The sequence below is a fragment of the Cataglyphis hispanica genome, chromosome 19, assembly GCF_021464435.1.
Source record: "Cataglyphis hispanica isolate Lineage 1 chromosome 19, ULB_Chis1_1.0, whole genome shotgun sequence".
NCBI lineage: Eukaryota > Metazoa > Arthropoda > Insecta > Hymenoptera > Formicidae > Cataglyphis > Cataglyphis hispanica.
In genome coordinates this window covers 2,843,586-2,864,940 of record NC_065972.1, presented here as the reverse complement: position 1 = coordinate 2,864,940, position 21,355 = coordinate 2,843,586, and the positions used below count along the sequence as shown (strand labels likewise).

The 21,355-nt window shown below is 40.8% G+C and overlaps 1 protein-coding gene across 6 annotated transcripts in view; it reads right to left on the bottom strand.

Moving 5' to 3' along the window:
• LOC126856575 (unconventional myosin-XV) overlaps positions 1-21,355 on the bottom strand; it is a 73,688-nt gene that overhangs the window by 944 nt on the left and 51,389 nt on the right. For 4 of the 6 annotated variants that reach the window (XM_050605199.1, XM_050605197.1, XM_050605201.1 and 1 more), the window contains 24 exons: positions 20,640-20,969; positions 20,246-20,533; positions 20,008-20,165; positions 19,539-19,916; positions 18,984-19,327; positions 18,413-18,881; positions 18,132-18,334; positions 17,787-18,058; positions 17,461-17,637; positions 16,716-17,166; positions 15,709-16,502; positions 15,057-15,161; positions 14,302-14,771; positions 13,917-14,198; positions 13,624-13,835; positions 13,313-13,508; positions 12,132-13,122; positions 11,809-12,051; positions 2,791-3,164; positions 1,931-2,234; positions 1,063-1,643; positions 711-843; positions 414-618; positions 17-153 (listed from right to left, as the gene is read on the bottom strand). In XM_050605199.1, coding sequence (XP_050461156.1) covers positions 17-153; positions 414-618; positions 711-843; positions 1,063-1,643; positions 1,931-2,234; positions 2,791-3,164; positions 11,809-12,051; positions 12,132-13,122; positions 13,313-13,508; positions 13,624-13,835; positions 13,917-14,198; positions 14,302-14,771; positions 15,057-15,161; positions 15,709-16,502; positions 16,716-17,166; positions 17,461-17,637; positions 17,787-18,058; positions 18,132-18,334; positions 18,413-18,881; positions 18,984-19,327; positions 19,539-19,916; positions 20,008-20,165; positions 20,246-20,533; positions 20,640-20,969 — 8,097 coding nt within the window. The remainder of the gene's footprint in view (positions 1-16; positions 154-413; positions 619-710; positions 844-1,062; positions 1,644-1,930; positions 2,235-2,790; positions 3,165-11,808; positions 12,052-12,131; positions 13,123-13,312; positions 13,509-13,623; positions 13,836-13,916; positions 14,199-14,301; positions 14,772-15,056; positions 15,162-15,708; positions 16,503-16,715; positions 17,167-17,460; positions 17,638-17,786; positions 18,059-18,131; positions 18,335-18,412; positions 18,882-18,983; positions 19,328-19,538; positions 19,917-20,007; positions 20,166-20,245; positions 20,534-20,639; positions 20,970-21,355) is intronic. The other 2 variants (XM_050605203.1, XM_050605202.1) reach the window with 1 other exon arrangement.

Genomic DNA, 21,355 nt, shown 5'->3' with positions numbered 1-21,355 from the left:
CTCGAAAGTAACTCACGTGCGTGAGTAGATCGATGAAATGCACTCCATGTCGATTCAGAGCGAGGATGTGATCGGCGCCCTTTTCCTTGCCCTCGGGTACCCGCTTTACCGCGAAGAAGCTCGAACCGAAAAGCGGCCACTTAGACAATATTTCTAAAGATAAGAAAAATATATATTTCTGTATAGTATTTAATCTCATGACAATTTTCTAAACTTCTACCACTCTATAGCTGTTTCTCAAGGAGAAATTTTTTTTTCACCATTGTTCATGCATGTGTAAGAAACGATTTGTGTAAAATACAAAATAGTGTTATGTATGAAACGCTATTATTTTTATCGCAAAAATGACAATTGAAATGATCGGTGGAATAAAAAATTTCTCGTTTTGAATACATAATCTCGATTCGACTCACCGAGCACTTGCGCTTTGCAAACAGCCGCCGAGGAGTGCTGAACGTTGTTCCAAGCCTGCTGGACCATATTGGACCATTGTTGCGGCCTCGGTTCTCTCAAGCTGAGCGCCGGTTTCGGTAGCAGGTACTTAATTTCCTTCGTCGCGGGCTCGTGTGCCATGTCAGCTGCTCTGTGCAGCAGTGCCGCTATTTGCGCCATGTCGTACTACGAAAAACGCTCGTCATCAGTTAATTATATCTCTTCACTTTAGTGAAACTCTCTCTCTCTCTTAAGCAGATGTCGCGCGGTATACTTACAATAATTTCCTGAAGTAAATGTTCTCCGGATAGAACTAATAGAAGTCCTTCCAGATAATCGGGAGCGATTTGATTAAAGACGACTTCTATATACAACGGTGCATCGAGTCGTAGAGGATAATACCAGACAGATCTAAAAAGATTTTAAAAAAATGTCATTTTTGTGAATTTTGCTTAATATAATAAATTTGTAATTTTTATCAAATCGATCTTTATCTTTCTATCGTAAAGAGAATATTTAAAAGTGTTAATTATAAATAATTATATATAAAATAATATGTATAAAATATATAAACTATATATAATTATATTATAATACAGCGATAAAATAAATACATGACTGCGAATATACCTGCAGAATATTAAGTAGAACACTTGGTGGTTCTTTTGAAGTTCCGTAGTCACGTCCAGGACATACTCGTCTCTGGCGAGTGGCATAGTAAACGCGTCACCATCAACAATGCAGTATAATGAGAACTCGTCCATCTCGTGCGGATTTCTCACCGAGATGACATTGCACATCTCCTCAATAACATCTTGGACAACGGTCGTGCATTTCGTGTTAATGACCCGTTCAGTGCCGCCGGGCAACCGGTAGATTTGCCTCTTCGCGTTCCTGCCCGCGCTGATCGCCATGATCTCCTCCACGCTCGGTACGTTCTTACGGCCACCGTACTTGACCGTCTTCCGAAGATTCTGTAGACAGACCATCGCGGTGCCGTGATAGGCGCGACGTTTGTCGTACGCCGCTGTCTCGAGGTACTTCGTCAGGTATGGCCTGAGATTTTCGCTGCATGTGAAATAGGCGGCGATGATGCTGAAAATTCGCCAGCCGCGCTGACAGCTCTCCGGATTCGGGCTCTTGTTATTGGTGGTCTGCTTCATCAGCTGACAGTAAACCTCGTCGCGGAGCTGCTCGTGTTTGTGACAGTGCTGCGAATACATCACGAGATGCATCATTCAATCAAATCTTTCTTCTATTAATTTAGTGTACTATTAATTAAACAATTTTGCAAAAATTAAAGTTAGTAAAAACACACTGATGACAATAAAATGTCATAAACACTTGCACTTAATTATTTTTATCATCTTTTTTGAAGGACTTTAAATTATTGTATATATATATGATAGAGAAATATATACAAAATATTATGCAAAATATTATACAAAATATTCTAGAAGGCAATAAAATCAGAAAAAATATTCTTATACAAACTTACCATGAGAATAGTGTAAACGCATTTGACTTCGCTGGTCTCGGGCGGCAACGGTTGATCGCCCATGTACCTCATCAGACACAGAAAGCATTCGACGGCCAGGAGACTTAAGTCAGCTTCCAGCTTAAGCAGGCTCTGCTCGATGGGCACGGTGGAGTACTTGACGAGATCCACCTGTTCCTTCCAAGTCCACTCGGTACCATCCGGCTGGCCTTTGCTCTTCTTGCTCTTCTTCTTGTTCTTCAGCGACTCGATTACCTTAAGGGACCCGCTGATCGATCCATCCGCGGTTTTCAACATCTCGAATCTGTCAAATTCGAAATGTTTAATCCTCCCGTTTGCTTGCACGCGAGCGCGTTAAGTAACGCGACCATGTCGTTCTCTAACGCGAGTACGATGGAATGAGAAGCGATAGTAGGGAAAGGACATTACGTAGTGCACAATATGATGTCGGATTGATATCTCACACCGTCCGCGTTATGCTTTCTCAACACGATTCGCTTGCGTAACACCGCGTTAATAATAATGTTTCGCATTAATTTCCGTGCATATCGCGCATGCTCTTGATATCAGCGGAGAGAAAGAAACTCATTTTAATTAGCTCGCTCATCGCAATTTTTTGACATTTATCATCGGAGAAAGCAATAATTTTTGGTTGTAAATAAACATCTTAAAAAGTTCAATTTCCAGAGAATTACTTCGTATTCATTAATTAATATTAAATATTAATATTTAATAAAATTTTGATATGTAGACTCTCTCGTAATTCGATTTAAATTTCGTTCATACTTAATCACTGTAAAACATTATTTTACGAGTGCGCGAATCATAAATTAATTCTATTTTGGAAATTATCGTCTTACTTTTCTGTGCTTTGACGGAAGTTTAGCATAGCGTATTGCAACAAGGAATGTTTGCCGTCGTTGATCGAGACCGGCCCGCTTTCGTAGATGCCATCCTCCTGGAGTCTGACGTTGTCGTCCGGCTGTCGCCATTCCTGGCTCGGACTCAGTCGCTGATTCTGCAGGTTTTTCTGGTGATTCGCTTGGTTGACGGCTGACACGTGGTTGGGCACGCGACCGATCGATACATGATTCTCGTGCTCGGAGATTACGTGATTGGCATGATTGTGAGGTTGAATGTGATTCACGTGATTCGCTTGCGCCTGGATCGTCTTCGTCATTTGGGATACGTGATTCTCGTGATGATTAATCTTCTGAAGCGGCTTCTGATCGATCTGCAAATAAAATATATAATTATAATATAATATATCGATTTTTATATCGTTAACAATATAAAATTAATAATATATTTTTATTTATAATATAAATTTAAATATAATTTTTAAATATAATTTAAATACAATTTTTATCAAAATCTGAATTTTCTAAGAAAAATTTTCAAATTTATTATTCATTTTGTGAAACAATATTGTAATAAATTCATCAATTTATTTTCCTTAATCGTTCAAGTTGTATCGCGTGTATCGCGAAAAGCAATCTCATTTACGAGCCGGTAAACAGATCCGTTTTCCGCGCTCTCTATTTCCCTCAATTTTCGTGCCGTTTGCATTTCCTCCTGGCGCTATCGCGCGATCCGCATCGCCCGTAGCATCGATCTTAACACGCGAGTAAAACGGGTTTACTCCCGCCTGTCAAGTGTACCGCAATTTGGATGCGTACAGGAATGCGGCATGACATGACCATCGCAGATGTTGGCGTGTTTCTTTCTTTCGACCTTCACTGCAAGAAGGAAAAGAGGAGGAAGAAAAGGAAGTACAAGAGAGTAAATTAGCGAGATACACAGCTTCCGAGATACGCGCGGCGATTTCTCGTGCGCGACGGCCTAATATCAACATGTTCGAGTAAAAAAAGCGATAAGGCACCGAGGAAGACACTCCTTCGCTCGTCTTTCTGCTTTCGTCAATTACCGAGATTTACGAAAGTAGGTGATTACATCCTGTACGTTTCTTAATATCCTCATCGCGTACGTACGGCCTGTCTTCGATATCTGTTAGAAAACTGACTCGCGTGTTCTACACACGCGGTTTCCTTCTCTCTCGAAAAATAGAGAACATTCATCGATTAGATCCGCTGACAGATACGAGAAATAGTTCATCGTAGTTATCATTAAAGATAAAGTATCATTTGATTCAAGTGTGAGAAAAAACTAGTGTGCCTTTCATGAGAGGTAAGAGAAATCGATCGAAGATAAAATTAACAGTCTGATAAAAATTTCATGATAAGGATGCTGCGCGCTTTCAGTGTATTGATTTTTAATAAAAATGTATCGCATATTTTGTACACGAAAATAATTGATCCTTCAATTTTATTCTGTTGTACGTAAGCAAAATCAAGGTCCCGTCATTGGTAGAATTTCCGAAAAAATGAATCACCGATCGCACGATTTTGTCTGGTATCGCGAAGCAATATAATTGAATATATCGATAATCGAGAGAGGAACGCGCGAGCAGGATAATCAGATGTCGACCCTGACCCACATAAACGTTAATGCACCGAGACGCGACGTAAGATGTAAATGCGGTTGCCACGCGTTCGGATAGTTCGCGGCAGATAACCGGCGACGATTTAACGATCACAAAAATAATAGAAATAGATTATGTATGTCAAACTTAAAAAAAAAGCCTGAATCTCGCAGCCTTTCAACAAACAAAAAATTTATATTTTTTTCTCACCCGAATCGGTATATTAATTAAGTTGATTAATAAATTCTTTCTTGTATCTCTAAATAATATAAAAATCCTAAATAGATTTTTGAAGAGTGTCTCTTGGAAATTTAATATAAATAAAAAATTTAAATTATATTATCTAATTAACTCAAGATTTTTTTACTTGTATCTCATTCAAATTTACCAATCATAATTTTTTAAATAAATTTAAAATAAAAAATAATAAATTATAAATTTTTCCTCGTTTATACTTAATAAATGAATAATATTCGCAGTTTACTTGATTCAATTTATCTCGAGACGGAGACTTTAACACTCGGATTCCCAGATAATAATAAACGTGACAAATAGAATTGCAACCTGATAACTCTTGACTTTCTCGTCTAGCTTCTTCAAGGTCTCCTGAATAGTAGTGAGTGTTTTATCGTTCGCCTTTTCTTCGATCTGCATCTCGCCGTCGTTGCACGTCGTCGCATCGTTCTGCGTCCTCAGCTCCTCGAATCTCTTCAGAATCTCGCGGACGCTCAGCTTGTTTCCATCCGCGTTCTCTTCGGCAATGGTCTCCATTTTCGTCGCTTTGCGTTCACCGTTAGCTCGCGCAACGATCTGTTCGCCGTCATCCTCCTTAATCATATTATTTTTCAATTTGTCGTCCTTCAACTTCTGCTGGACCGGTTGCTTCCTCTCTCTCGTATTTTTCGAGGCTGCTACGACATTCCTGCAATTTCTCAGCTCGCAACCTTCCTCGAGCCTGAGCTGCTCGATGGTCGGCTGGCGATCGTTCGCTCGCACGATCGAGTGCAAAAACGGCTTTTGATCCAGCCTGGACATGTCTATTCTAGGAATGTTCTCGTAATCGAATTTCTGGCCGAAGGTCTCCTTTTTGAGGAGCTCCGCGCCTTGCTTAATATTTTTGTTCACGTCCAAGTGCTCAGAGTCCAGCTTCTTCTTCTCTCTACCGCCATCTTTTGCGAAGAATTTGATGAAGCTGCTTCTCTTCGTCTTGGACGTTTTATCCGGATGAGAAGCCTGTTCCAGAAACGCTCCCGAATCATCGGTGTGCCCGTACTCGTCGCTACTCAACTCGGATTCGGAAGATTTCATCAGAAGGCTATCGGGAGAATTCGTCTTGCGATCCTCGTCCGACAAGTTCTTCATCTCCCTGCCTATGAAATTATTCCTCTTTCGATAAGCCAGCCTCGAGTCCTGATTGTCATAGTGCCTCCAATAGCCCTCGTCTAGTCGGTTCAGGGGATTTTCCGGTGTCAGTCTGCGTTCCCTCATGTCCTTTCGATAATCCGAGATGTCCTTGCGAACGAGATCGCCGGATTCCAGTTTGCGTAGAAACTCGGAACGGCGTACGATTCGCTGAACATTGCTGAACGCTTTGGGTTCAAGTTTATAAAGCTCATTTTCCGAGGACTCGGAGTAGTCGGTGAATTGATTGAGAATGTCAGGACGGTGCTTCTGTCGACGTCTCAACGTCGTCGGCAATTCAGCCCAGTTGCTGATGAGTTTCCTGGAGAACACACCTTCCGTGTCAGATACTTCTCTCTCCATCGCGGTAGCGTCTTGAGGGAAAGCGGATCTCAATGGAATGCATGTGCGATATAATTGACAAGATACAATTATTCGTATCTTGTTCTTCGAAATTATTCTTGAGCCAGCAAAGTTTCTTAGTAACTCTTCTAATTCCAAACAATCGTAATTTCACTCGGATCTTCCGAAGAGGAGATGTAGATCACGGAGGAAGGACCGTCCGCAAGGAACACGGTGAGAACATGGCCGGAAGAAGCCTCTCGTGGGATCGCGACCGAACAATGTATGCTTTTAATTATAATTACCTCGCACCAACAAACTCTCCCCTGTCGCGACGAGCGAGAAAGCTTTCATGCTTCCTCGCCAATTGTCGCGCCGCACGTCGCACGATTAAATACAGGCGCGAGTGAATTTTTGCTTTTAAACGAGAAGGAGAATTCCCGTGGATCTGCTTGCGGAGAAGATACTCGTCAGATGATGACGAAGTAACGGGCTTTTATGTACAAACGATCGTCGTCTCTCGATGATTCTGCTGGAACAAAGTGCTGGGAAATCGGAAAACAATGGATGGATCGATCATATGATCTCGCTTACGTAAATACGAAGGACCCTTTCGACTTTACATTTATACTCGCGCAAGATCATCAGCGATCGTCGCATAATCGCCGTTACGTCCCGTTCATCGTCGTTTTTGCGCCGCCGTTTTTTATCACGCGAATCGCGAATGGCGCATATCTCGTCTGCGAGAGAATAATAGTCGTTGATTAACTATACAGTCCAAATGGAGAATCGTACATTAATGATCGAGCGTATTATCATTATTTATTATTGAACTTGTTGAACGTTGCGGCTCTACGGCTGTGCAAGATCAAAGTCTCTCGACGACGTCATGTTTTTCGACGTGTTTATTTGACACTTCATTGTCATTTTTAACTGGCATAAAAAGATGTTGCTTGAGCATAACAATTTTTTAATGTGTGTGTGTGTGTGTGTGTGTGTGTGACGTTTTTCTTTCCAGAAAACAAGTCTTCGTGAAAGTTAATGAAGTTTCACGTTTATCTTTTTTCTTGTAGTTTATTTAAGATATTTATTTACTTAAAAAAAAGACACGTACTTTTTAATATTTTTTCGCTCAAAGAAAAGCTGTGCTTTTTAATGATTATTAGCTTCAATATCAAAATATCATGATGTAATTTCTAATTTGCAACTGTTTAAACTCGCGTAGAGCAAGACCTTTAACAAATCACCCTCTTCTTTCCCACAAAAATTAATCCGGGAAATGTCACTGCTGTCTTCTTGTCTTCCAGCTTTGCATGACAAGACCAGTTGCTCGTTTCTCCACCAACGAATTTTTGGCAAAATACTTGACAAAAGTCTGTCTCGTGGGCTTTGTAGCACTTGAGAGTCTTGGATCCGCGAAGCGTGAATGCACGCTACACCACACGGTACGACGGCAGTCGATGAACTGAGGTAATTCTCGCCGCCGCAAGGCTTCCGATAGGATACCACCGTTCTCCGGTGCCCCTTCGGAAAGACGGATATCTGGGTCGGGTGCCCCACCATCATTGCGGGTCCTTGCGGTGTGCGTGGCGCACGCTAGCATGGAAAATCGGTGCTACTGTCGAAGAGGAGCTCCTTATACCGCTCGATCTTGTTCGATCGGAACGTACGTTCTCGATTATATATGTACCTATATGTATATATACATAGAGAGGGAGAGAGAGAGAGAAAGAGACGCATCGTTTTACACGAAATGTCTCTGTACTTAAATAATTGAGGATAATCGTGATCGCGTGTGAAATAAGTCAAATGATAAGAATGATTCTAAATTTATGTTCTCCTTTTATTTTCTATCAACAAAGCGAAATTAAAAAAATGCTGATAAAGCAAAAACTGTTGTAAATATTATGCAGTTCGGGTTTCATCACACCTTCTTTTATTGCTGCCATGATCTAATTTTTAAGAATCGATATTAAGTTTTCTTTTGTAATTAACTGTCAAAAATGATATTAAAAGAATGAAACTTCGATATATCTATTTAAACCTCTAACAAGCTTAATTCGTGAGAAATTTGTTAGTAAAATAAGAACAACTGGCCTCTAAAAAGAAAGGTTTTTTTTAAGAATAATTCACTTTAACAATGAGTTGGTAAGAGATCTTTATGGATGAAAGAAAATCCCTTACATTGTATCTAGTGTAGCAATTTTGCGCGTCACACGAGCACAGCAATGAAATAGAAATCGGAACCGGAAGAGGGAGGAAAAAGTCGGAAGCGATAGCTCATTACGCGGGATTATTGTGATTTGCGACTCGATGGGAGCCGTCTCCGGCAAAATCTTCAGTCCCACGCTTGAATACCATCCGCGATACGGTTTTTCCGCGTGCGTTCTCCAGTCTATTGAAAAGTAAAAAAAAAAAAAAGGAACCGGAATTTTCAAAGATCTGTGAAAACAACGACTTTCCGAGCTCACACGATTGTTCCCAAACGACGCACCTGCTCCGGAAACGACCGATTATCTGTGAGCCCTTCTGTGCCCTTAAGTACTCAAGTACGTAGCATAACACGCATATATATAATCTTTTGAATCTAATATTTTTTACTTCGTATTTTTATAAATAATTAATTAATAAATATCAAAATAATTATAAATATCTGCGCTTTTATCTCATACGATTATCCAAAGAAGCTTCAGTTTTCCATTGACAGTTTTCCACGTGCATCGTGTCGAGAAATAATTTCCGTCGTCGGAAAAATGTCAGTGGTACTTTCTTATTACGTGACTCGTTCCTATATCCCGAAGCGTCGGAAATTTTTTCCTCGCACTGGTTCGGAGAACGAAATGTATTTTACGTGATCCGGATCGTGAAATTTTTTTTTGTCCAATGTCCAGAGAGACCGGTCAAACGATAGCGAAAGCGGGAAAACTTTTCACAATATGACATTTTCTATTAATTGTGCGTGCTCCTTCGTTCCGCAATACTACCACTCGACGAGATGTCACGTGGGAATGTACGGTATGCGCGAGCCGAGTGAAATTGAAATTGTTGTTTATTTCGTGCGCTTACGACACGATGCTATTATTTTAATGAAAGGTGTTCTTTGGCCTCGAGATACTTGATTGGACGGTCGACTCAGCAGAGATATGTGGGATGACTACATTGAACTTTCATTCATGGCATTTTCCCAGCTCATGTATGAACGCTTTTAAATGCATAATCTTTTTGTACGTAGGTGTTTTCAATATACGTATGTCTCTTTTAAATAAAAATTATAATTTCTGAAATTCAAATGACTATAATTTAATGCCATTATTTTCTCGAACAATAAATATGTTATAAATACATAGATAAGATATATTCCTTTATCTCGAAATACCATCATAAACGCTTAATTGAGCAAAAAAAATTTTCTTATTTGAAAAGATAATGTGTAATAAATTGGCGTATTCTTAAGAAGAGAGAAAGGTATTAGTTTTAATGAGATTTATACTCCTTTTCTATTTCGTGTTAATTAAACAATTAACACGCAATAAGTCCGTTTAACTTGCAAAACCTTTTAGCTGCAAAAATCTCAAAAAAAAAGAAAAAAAAAATTTCACACAAACATACAGATCATTCCAAAATATTTTTTCTCGAGGGTTGACGCGATATAAAAACAAAAAGCTTAAGGGAATTTGGGCCAATATATAAAAGAACGAAAGAGAGAAAAAGAAATAACGAGCACCGTTTCGCATTAGCAATTCAAAGTGCTTCCGGTGTCCGTATAAGCGCGAGGAGCAAGCTAGCATCAGTAAATACGAGTTAGTTGAACTCGGACTCGCTCGAAAGAAGTCCAAGTACCTGGTTCTTTTTTTATCGAACCATCGTCTCTTTGCGCGAGCAATAATATGAATCAAGCTATGATGATACTGCGCTATTCGATAATTTATTAAAAAAAATGTTGGACATAATTTTTTTCTAAACATAAAAATTATTTTTGTCATACATACTCTCTTAATTTTCAAGCTTTCATCAAATTCATTCTTCATGCTTCATTCTTTATTTTGCTCGTGAAAGATGTACTACTTATTGTTAATAATAAAGAAGTATTAAAATAAAATAAAATTATTATATCCCTCGGGAAAAATGCACGTGATGTGTACAATGGAGCTATACAACTTGACTTTCTACAACTGTCATTTGATCTCCTTTTGCGTCGCCGACGCGATTCGACATGATATTTTCATGAATACTGAATCGCGTATTTTTAATAAACGACGCGAGGTACGACGCGCCGCATTCCTCCGTCCCGATCCTTTGACATCATTCCGTCGATTATAGACGTCGAAGGAACATTTGCTCATCTGTTTGAGCCTCGCGAGAGAGGCAACGGTTGCACGCGCTTCACCGCGATTCTCGCTTCTTTTACCGTTACATAATCCGTAATGGAATTCCAAATTGTGCGCATACCTCATTTAACGCGCTGCCGTTTATGCGCGAATTGCCTCTCGAGAAAAAAAGAGGAAAATTCCAATCAAATTCAACGTAAAGCGAAACAAATACACACTCGATTGTCAATGACATGATGTGAAAGTGAGATAGCAGCGAAAGTTCAATGTAAAAGGAGCCGTGCGACGTCGGAATCATAGTTTTTAAATTACAACCTCCCACATTTCAATGATATATTACATCTCTTACATCGAAATGCGTATAAGTCGAATGTGTGCTACATCGTAGCAATCATTTTAATAGGCATTGAATTGAAAATTTGTTTCGACGCATCTCACAGTTATTTATTCTGTGCGTAATTTTCTCTTTTCCCGAAAAAATATTGAGAGACGATATAATGAGAGCCCGCAATTTACAAGTGAAATCTTTGATAAGTTAAATATACATATATTGGAAAAGAATTTAGTATTTTCTCTGATTAAGAATTCATTTGTATCTAGCCATCGGTATGTCTGTTCGAGAGAATGTCTGTTCGTCACGCCAAACGAATCTCGAATCGCGTGCGGCGACGATGCATGCAGGTGTAGATGATGAACAGGTATACCGCGTGTTATGAGAAATCCGATCTCTCTCTTTGCACAAAAGACGAAAAGAGACGTGTCCCTTTTCTTTCTCTCTCTCTCTCCCTTTCTCATGCAAGAAAATGCTGCCTCACGATCTTCATTATCCACTAGAAATAAGCGTAATCAAGATTTTTAAAGTGAAATATATTTTAACTGCGTAAAAATAAGAGAAAAAAGAATTAAGATGTTTGGAGGATCAATTCTTCGCGAAATATTGCGATGGCAAAAAGGAAATAAACGCTTGAAAAGAATCTTCTCGATGGCGACATTCTCACGGGAAGTCGATATTGTGCCAAAAACGAACCGGCACAGAGAAGAATAGAAGTATCGAGGTGCGCTCGGTAATGGATCGCTGATTCTCGACAGCGGAAAAGCGGGAGGAAATAAAAAGAGGGACGAAGAAGGAGGCATTGGCCAGCATATATGACCGCTCACCGGAAACGCAATTTACACTAGGCGTTGCCCGCTCACAGGTCGTCTCGTTATTACGTTCGTTATAGACTACGAGGTGCACCGTTATCATTTCTACGGTGATCCATCGCTAATTAGTTGCGGACGGACGTGTTTAGAGAAAAAGGCAAGAAGGTCTCTCCTCCACTCACCAGTCTAATGTATCTGCCGATCATCTCCGCCAGCTGGGGGGCGCGATTCGTGTGGAGGGGTAGCCGAACTCCCGAGGCAATTTGTAATATGCACACGCCCGCTCTAGAAGAGTTGACAGAGACGATGTCCTCCAGCGGCAGTGTCTCCAAAATTATCAAATCGCCGTTAGATGTACGTTTGATCAGTCGAAGTCCGTGATGCGATATTGCCACGTGTTGCGTTTCCGGATGCTGCGGCCCGATCTGCAACATTTCATATTTATATTTTCTCTATTAAAAAAAAAAACTACATTATTAGCTTAAAAAAGAGCAAGTAAATTTACCGATACGGGAAATATTCTGGCAAAATATAACGGCCATTGCTTTGCCATATCTACAATGTTCTTCTTGATCGTGATCTTATGCTGTGTGCTCTGGAGATTGTCCAATGTGACGCCGTAATTATCCAGCATCTTCAGCATGTTCTGCCGATCTTCCTTGGCGATTCTAATGTTTGAGGTCGCCAGTACGTCGTAGGCGACCTGACAGAACACCAAGTGCAACGCCAGAGGGCTGTTCAGCGTTTCGTTCGGCGCGAAGACTTCCTTTTTAACTCTCAAGGTCCATGTGACTCTGTTGTACGTGAAATGCGCGGTAGATGTTTGCGGATAAAGTTTGGTATTCACCACTTCCTGGACCTTTTCGATTTCCGGCTTGTCCGCAGGCGGCAATACCGGTTTGAGAAATTCCGGCCACTCCTCGATCTCGATTCTCTCCATCTTGTCGGTGCGATGGGTCGACGCTATGCTCGATCGCCTGTCCATTTCCCGATCGAGCTTGTTGAAGCTCTGTCGCGCGGCACTAAACGATTCCCTCGTGTTCGGAATGACGCCGAAATCTCGCGGCGACGGCATTCCAAAGCTGTCACGGGATTTCGGAGACACATCCCGAGTCATGCCAAAATGATCGCGCTTAGCGTTCGATCCATCGAACGCGTATTTCGAGTCGAAGAGTTCCGAGTTAATTGTAAGATCGCGGCGTGAATCAAAGTCAGAGTTACGATCGCGTGCCAAGCTCGCGAGATCGGTGCTGTCCTTCCCATAAAAATCCTTCGACTTGGAATCCTGAGAGCGAGATTTCTCGTAATCGTTTCGATAATCGGAATGATTATCGCGTAGATGCTGTTGCGAAGCGAAAATATCTCGGCTTTGACTAAACATCTGACTCTTGGAAAAGTGATCGAAGGTCTCGGAGTCCGGAGACGTGCGGAAGGAATCGCGTCCTTTTGGCTCAATTGGCGCTGGTGGTGATCGCGGTTGAGGTACACCGGATTGACTAGAAACAAGTATATCATCTCAAGTAAAAACAAATATTACGCTATAAAATAAGATCTTTTTCTCTTAATTTTTTATTTTTTTTTTCAAAATTTTGAACAGGCTCTTTTAAATGCTATTTTAAATTTAGAGAAAAAATTTATTTTATAAAAATTCGTTGAACTTCCGATAAGATTTAACGATATCAGTACCTGTTGCTGTATACACTGCCGCCTCTTGGACTCGGAGCTTGCGGTGGCGTGACGGGTGGCGGAGGCGGTACGGGCCGTTCCATCCTCTCAATCTGCGTCCTTACCACCTGAGCTTGCGTCATCATGTCAGTTGTGCCCTTGGACGTGACGCTTTGAGTGTCATCAACAGTGGAAGCATAATCGTCCCATCTACCACCTTAAAAAAATAATACTTTCGGTTTTTTCGATATCTAGATATATTTTGACACATATATAATTTTGGTATATATCGCCTAATATATTTTTTAATGTATGAAAGAAAATGTAATTACCCAATTGTTGTTCTAACAAGAGCTTTCTATTATCCTCCAATCGTTTCACTTTTCCGTCTTCTCGTGGTAAAGCGGGTTTCTCGGCCGTCTTCGTAGATCTCACGCTATGATTCGCCGTTACCTTTTCCAATCTCTGCCTCATCTCCGAGCTAAGTTTCAGTTTTCCTATACTCCCCGGCGATGGTCTCTGCGCGCCCACTTCCAAGGCCGATCTGCAAAGGAATTTGGCAATTTACGTCGTTCTCTCGATCGTAATACAAACGCGGGAAAAAAATGTCAGAAATCTCAATTACTTTGATTTTTTCTTCTTCTTTTCCCCATCCTCCTTGTATCCGTTCTCATGTTTGGCTGTGGTCTGTGGATGCGCGGTCATGGATCGATCCTCGTTGCTGACGATATTCTCGATCTCGAACTCTTCCCATTCAACGCCGCCTTCCGTCGCGTGCTCGCCCTCACCCTGATCGTACTCCTGATATTGCGGCGTTATCTTGCGCTGTTGTTGCTGCTGACGCATCTTGAATTCTATAAAACTGTCTTGTCCTTGATTCTCATTCGAGTCACTGGGCGGCGGCCATCTAAGCAATATTGAAACAAAGATAGAAGAGTTAAGGTTTAACAAGATACGAAAAGAGTTGAATTAATCCAGGAGTTTTTTGATAAAACTCGATTCAAATTTACCTCCATTTTCCAATGCGCACCGTCTTCGCTCTTCCATATGGATCGAGAAACGGTCTGGACTCGGAAGGATCGTGAGACTCCAACGGCGGCGGCATTGGCGGAGGCGGCGGGACGCCTTTGTTATTACTACAATTGCTGTCCACGCTGCTCTTCCTATTCTTTAGCTCGCTAAGCACATTAGTGAAATTGCTTTGCACGTTATTCTTGTTCAAGTTGGTTCTCTTCATTTCTGTCTGTGCCGAAGTCACCTTCCGGTCTATCGCTTTTCGATCCACGCTAATCTTTCGCGCATAATCGATGCTTGTTTTTCTGATAGCCTCGGAATTTTTTCTCGGCGGACTCTGGGATCTGTGAATTTGCGCCTTTACCGTCATCGTTTCCTGTCGCTGATTCGTCGGTGTAGATTGTGCGAACGTTCCCTTTTTCTCGGTGGACCATAATTCAACATCGTCGGGTTCTCTAAACGAGACCTGATCGAAAAGAAGATTAGATAGAATTCTCTCAACTGGCATTTTGAAAATTTATTTACAATGATGAGAGATTCGAACGAGGATTGACTCGAGATTAAAATTTACTGGGAAGAGCTGTGAATAAGATCTGCTGAATAAGACATTGTATGATCTGTGGATAGATCCACGAAATTCCGAATATCTCCCTTGGATTCTGCTAGATAAGATATTTACACGATTCTGCGATAGTCGTCGGGAAGCCATACACGATACAGCGTAGGTAGGTTAGTTAAAATCAGTAGATACCTTGGAGTAGCGTCCGATAGAATCATTGGGCCGCGTATGGGCACCGATTGGGGGAGCTGGGGGGACAAGATTCATGCTTGAGGGGCCAGCGGGTAACACCGTGCTCTGGAAACACACACCCGTGCCGTGACGCGGCTCAGAAACCCATAGGATCGTCCAGAACGACGATATACCTTCGTTAAGAGTTAGCTTTCATTAGACGCGAGTATTGCCGGTTTCGGTTACCAATGACGGATCATCGAGTTAATGATGATTACACTTGCGATCGTGAGCCGCGATGATAGCGGTGAACCATTCGTGATCGTGCTGAACATGCAATCGCCTGTGATCTAATCATCGTGATTCAACATCGAGAATATTCGATACATTATTTTAATAATATTTATATATATAATTTTTTTTTTAATTTTATTAATAATTTATATTTATAATTCTTTTTTTACTCAAATAAAATATATAAATTCAAAGACATGCCTAGAAATATATTTAAAGATTTACATATTTAAAAAATTAAGATTTATTCCGACTGCGTAAATTGATTTAATATATTCAAATCACGATAAGAAGATCGATCCGATACCGGTATAAATATATAAATTTCGGATATTAGACTTTGTACACGAATTTCTTGCTTCTTTTGTTAATCTCTCACCGGTTGCTGCGTCGAGTTTTGCGGGCTCTGAACCAACAGCTGCTGCAGGGCTTGATTCTGCGCCAATAGCTGCTGCTGTATCTGAATATTCTGCGCCATCGCGCTCTGAAGAAAGGCTCGTTGAAGGTTTTGCTGGTACGCCATCATGTCACCGCTCTGGCCAGGCGGCGAACTCGGGTACTGAGGTAAACTGAGTCCCTGCATACTGTAAATCGGGATGGGCATGAAACCCGCGCCCATGTTCATGTTGGTGTTTTGGGAAGATGGAACCTGTTGAGTAGGACTAAACATAGGCATCATCATCGGTGGCGACATCATACTTTGCGCGATAGGGCTGTAATTGAAAGCCGTATTTTGATTAGGGATATCCATATTGCCACCTCCTTTGATCCTCATCGACAGTTCACTCGCGCTGATCTCAGCATCCTCGCTTTTCACTAACATTCCTCCAATAAAATCGTCGACGGTGACAAACTTGGTTTGATAGTCGATTTCTCGTCGATTCTCGACAACTTTTTGATCGCTTGGCGACCTGGCTTTGCGCGAGCCCTTTATCGATGCGGCTAAACTGCGGGCGTCCGATAATTCGTCAAGGTTACCGTCCAGCACGGGCATAAAGAGCTCATCCAGAAACTGGTCTACGTCGGACGCTTGGCTAGGCACACGTACACGTCGCACGTGCGATGCTAAGGAAGGCGCCTCGCTGGTATCGGACATGGCGGACGATTTTACCCCGTATTCGCTCTTTTCAATATAAGCGCGACTAGACTGACTCCCCGGTAACGCGCGTTTGCCTGAAAGCAAGAGAAATGATCGATCCGTGTGAGGTCGATACGGAAAAATCAGATTGCGTAATTGCCGCGACTTTCTCCGCGATAGAAATTTTGCATCTTACGCAAGAGCGGATTAAATAATGAAAGTGAGACCGTTAATATAATGCGTGCAGATTTATTAGAAAATATTTAAAAATTTCGGAAGATCGTGATAATTTTTTCTCGTCTACTTACCAGGATATTGCGATTTGATGAATCTCGTCTGCGATCTTATGTAGCTCTTTTCGTCCTCCGATCTTCCGGTTTGACTGACCGATTGGATGTCCGGGTATTCAAAATCGATCGTGAGATCCTCTTCCTCGATGTTTGGCTCTGTTGTCCTCGTCGCCCTGCTGTACTTCCTCTCTTGCGTGACTTCGCCGCGGGTCATGTATTCAACGTTGCTGACCGCCGGGGTTTCACCGATCCTCTCTAGACTGTGATATCGCTCGTTCAATTTGGACGAGGAGAGCCCGAGATTGACGAGTTTCACGGGCGAAGGTACAACCTCCGGTTGTAGCAAATTGTCTAAACTTCGGCTGCGTTGCTTCTCCTTATCGAAGTATCGATCGTTCAAGGCGGACTTCCTCGACAATCCCGTTTCCGTCGTAGTTTCCAAAATGGCCTCGTGCGACTGCTTTCGCATCTACATATATTACATTTTTTAATACATTTGATACTGACTGATTTTATTACTTTTATTTTTTTTCTAAAGAAAAAAATAATCCAAAAAGATATTTTTAAAATGATTTTTCTATTATTTTTTAAATAATTTTTTATGTATAAATAAACACAGTATATAAGAAAAAGAGAACAAATATGGACATATTTTATACATTATAATCATTTATATATTTAAATTTGATTATATATAATTTATTTTTCCGAGATATTTTAATCAATTTAAAAAATGAAAAAAAGAAATTAAACTAATACATACGGGCGACTTCACAACAGGCGGTTGCGGTGGAGGAACAACCGGCCGTCTGGGTACCTGGATTTCTGGCTCAACAGGTTTGTCAACTACTTTCGGTACTGATTTCCTTTCCAGAGGTTGGAAGGTTTTTAGAATAGGAATTTCCATCTCTTGTTCCAATTCACGAATGACTTGAGCATGCTAAAGAAAAAAATATCTCATTAATTTAAATGACAAAAATTATATCCTTTAATTATTTCCACTCCGCTGCACTTAAATTATTATATTTTATAAGAAATATCTTTATACTATTATATATTTAAAAAACACAAATATGAAAATTTACACACTTCTCGCTTTTTTATAGGCGGTAAGCTGTTTTTCCGTTGTTCCAGGAACATATGTTTCGCGGCCGGAAAAGCTGGCGCCAATTCCATCTCAGAAATTAAATCGAGAACATAATCGAAGCCATTCGTCTCCGTTACGATAGCGTCCGGGCCATCCAATTGATTCCAGAGTGTGATGGTCCAGCCAGTGTTCTCTACTCCGTGATTTCGGACTGCGAGATTGGCCAATTCTTCACACGTCGTCCAGGAATCTATTGCGCATGTAACTGTCTCGCCTGTAAAACAACAAGTTATCGATTAGCTTATCATATCGCGCATTTAATTTCAACGCATTTTAAAATGATTTACCGTCGTAAAAGCCGACACCGAGCGCCATATTTACGCGGTTCCTGTTGGCCCGCCATTCTAGGACGCACGGCGGATAATTCCTGGGTACTTGATGCACCGTTTGCTGATTGTTATTCATTACACGGTATACCGTTCTTTCCCCTTGCAACAGTTTGCGTTGGCAGTAAGCCTTGTAACCGTCGTAGGCGTAATCGGAAACGTATCTGATTGAAGAATTTTAATTAGAAGCAATTGTGCGTGATGACTCATCGGACGCGCAACAGCAAATGAACAATACTTACTTCAGCAGATACTTGAAGAGAGTGCCGCTGGGTTGGAATGCCGATAGACAGTTGGACAATAGTAGCCACCCTCTCTCCTTATTGGCATCATTCTCATTCTTCCACGTTTGATTCGCTAACTGGCACAGTATCTCGTCTCTCAGCTTCTCGTTCACGATGCCCTTGTTAACGATGTAATCGCCCAACGCTTGCTCCCGTTTACCGTTAAGATTATTCTCGTTCATAAAGCGCAGGATCATTTTGAACATCATCAGAGAATCTGTGTAATCTTGATCGCGCGCTTTCGCTAAGAACGGCGTTTTGATCGGCTCGCGCTTCATTCCGAAGATGTGACTCTTGAAATAGATATTAGTAAATTTCGAGAACTGGTACTGATCGATATCAGGCGGCAGATTGTAAGTGTAATTCATCGGGATAACTTGACCAACGACTTTGAGAAGATTTCGCTCGGTATGTGTGGGTTGCCAATCTATAAAAAATACGAAAATTTGAGAGATGCCAAAGAGAAAAAAGATATATTCAAACAAATTTACATTATTGAAAAATGTCTCTAAATTTGACAGAAACGTACCATCAAGTTTACTATAAATGAAGGCCAGTTCTGCGGGAATCTCCAAGTGATTTACGCCGGCAACAGCTCGAGAAGTTCTCTCCTGTTCCTCCCGCTGCTGCTTCGCCTTCGCTCGCTCCTTACTGGCTCTCTCGATCTCCGCTCTTTTCGCCATTTCCTCCTTCAATACCGTGAACCTTTCACGTTGTTTTTTACCTCTGTAGAGTTTCTGCGCCATCAGCGCGCCCTTCTTCATCGCGTTGAATTGCTTACGTTCGCGGTAACCGCGATACACCGCTTGTATCAGCACCGTGCTGCGCGAAATATTGAGGAATCTTCTGCGTGCCAAAAAACCTCTCGTATATCTGCAAGAGAAACCGTTATAACATTTTTCTACCCGAGGAAGTAATTCACACATTTGATTTACATTAATATCTCACCGCTAGTAAAAAGATAAATAAAATAAAATAAAATGAATTAAAAATAATTGATTTTTGAATAAAACACACACATCTTTACGAAAGAAAAATCGTAAATAATATTGAAAAAATCACAAATATCCTTTTACAGATATACCTCTGCACTGTAATGGCCGCTCTTTCCAGAATCAACGCTCTATTGTATTCCAACGCTCTTTCCAATGACTCGCGCAGGAATACTCTTGTAAGTCCGAGCTGATATTGCGACTCCGCTTCTTTCGGCGCAGCTCTATCCAAAATTATCCTGCAGAGCTCCTTGTTGGGCGCCCCTCTAGGTAAATGCATTGAGACGAGATATCGATACCGATCTACAAAGTGCCCGAATAAGAGGCGAACTGGATAGCCAGTCTTCCTGATGCGGATCGTTTCCAACATCCCAGTGTACCTCAGCTGCTCGAGTACGCAAGGCATATCGAATTTCATCGGTGCTTTCTCGGTGTTGGGCTTAATGCAACGGACAAACCACGGATTGCATCTGCAAGTAAAATAAAAATTTTCATCGTTAGTATTTAATATCGATATTTATTGAAATGTAATATCAATTGAAATTGCTTTGGAATACTTACTGAGACATAGATTCCAACAGCTGCTGCAGACTATCGTGAAATCGAGCCGAAACTGTCGGAGTTCTCGGCTTCATAGTAACAAATCTGCCATTCGGCTTATTCACCGTCTTGTTAGCTTCGTGGGTGGTTCTGACATGCTGGAACATCTTGCTGACCATCTGCAAAACGTGACATACACATACGCAATGTATCGTTGTCAAAAACTTTCAATACTTACTAACGAAAGAGAAAAACTTACCGAGATCTTGCTGCTAATCAGCAACTCGACCACGTCCGGTCTTAAGGTGTCTCTATTTTTATCTAGAAAACCTTCCACGTTGTACCAAACCTGTCCGGCGTAATGTCTGATCGCGAACTCGGCCGAGTTCATTCTCGGCCTCGAATACAGCTCGCTTAACGCATGATTGTAGTGACACTTCTCCAAGAAAGAAAGATCCGTCGCTTTGGGGAAATTGCTCTCGTCGTCCAATAGGTGAAGAATGCCCACCGGTTTTTTCGCAATCAAATGAATGACTGGCAAATTGTCCTGAAATAACGCGAAAAACAATCGCGAGTTATTTATCGCGGGACTTTAACAAAATATTAATAAATTGCACAACATTTATTAATTGCACTGCTAAAATTAATCTCACCGTATAATTTATGGTGGTCCAATCAATCTTCTCCTTCGCATATTCCTGTTGCTCAAGCTTAAAGATGTGTTTGTTAAAATAAAACTGTAGGTTCTCGTTTGCGTAATTGATGCACAGCTGTTCGAAGCTGTTCTCTGTGAAATTCTCGAAACCGAAGATATCAAGGATCGAAATGGCAGCTGTCTGTTTTGTGCCCTTGTAAACGATATGGTTGACACGTGCAACTAACCATGAAAAAAGCGAACTGTATAGAGCTTTTGCGAATGCATCCCTAGCGTCGAGAGCTTGGTCGATATTCAAGGCCGTGAAAACTCTTTCGTTCCTCGCTTCCTATAAAAATAAATGCGTGCATTTATGCATTCATATAGAATCAATTTAAACGGATTGCAAAAAATATGACAAAACTATTTATTTCTATATTCCTATTGCTCAACTAGTCTAACATTTCCGAATAATTTTCTTTTCATTTTCTTTCTTATATATTTGACTACATTTTAATTGTTACGATATTTTTTGTTGTTATGAGTTCTTCATAAATTTACATTAGGCATATTTAAAAACCAATTTATGTATAACTCAAAAAATATTAACATTATATCTACATTTTTCTTGTAAAAGATAAAAAGTTATGATATATTTTATTTTAATATATTTTTACATGCATCAGCCCTCTTAACAGTCAAAACAATATATTCAATAGATTCAAAGATAAATGA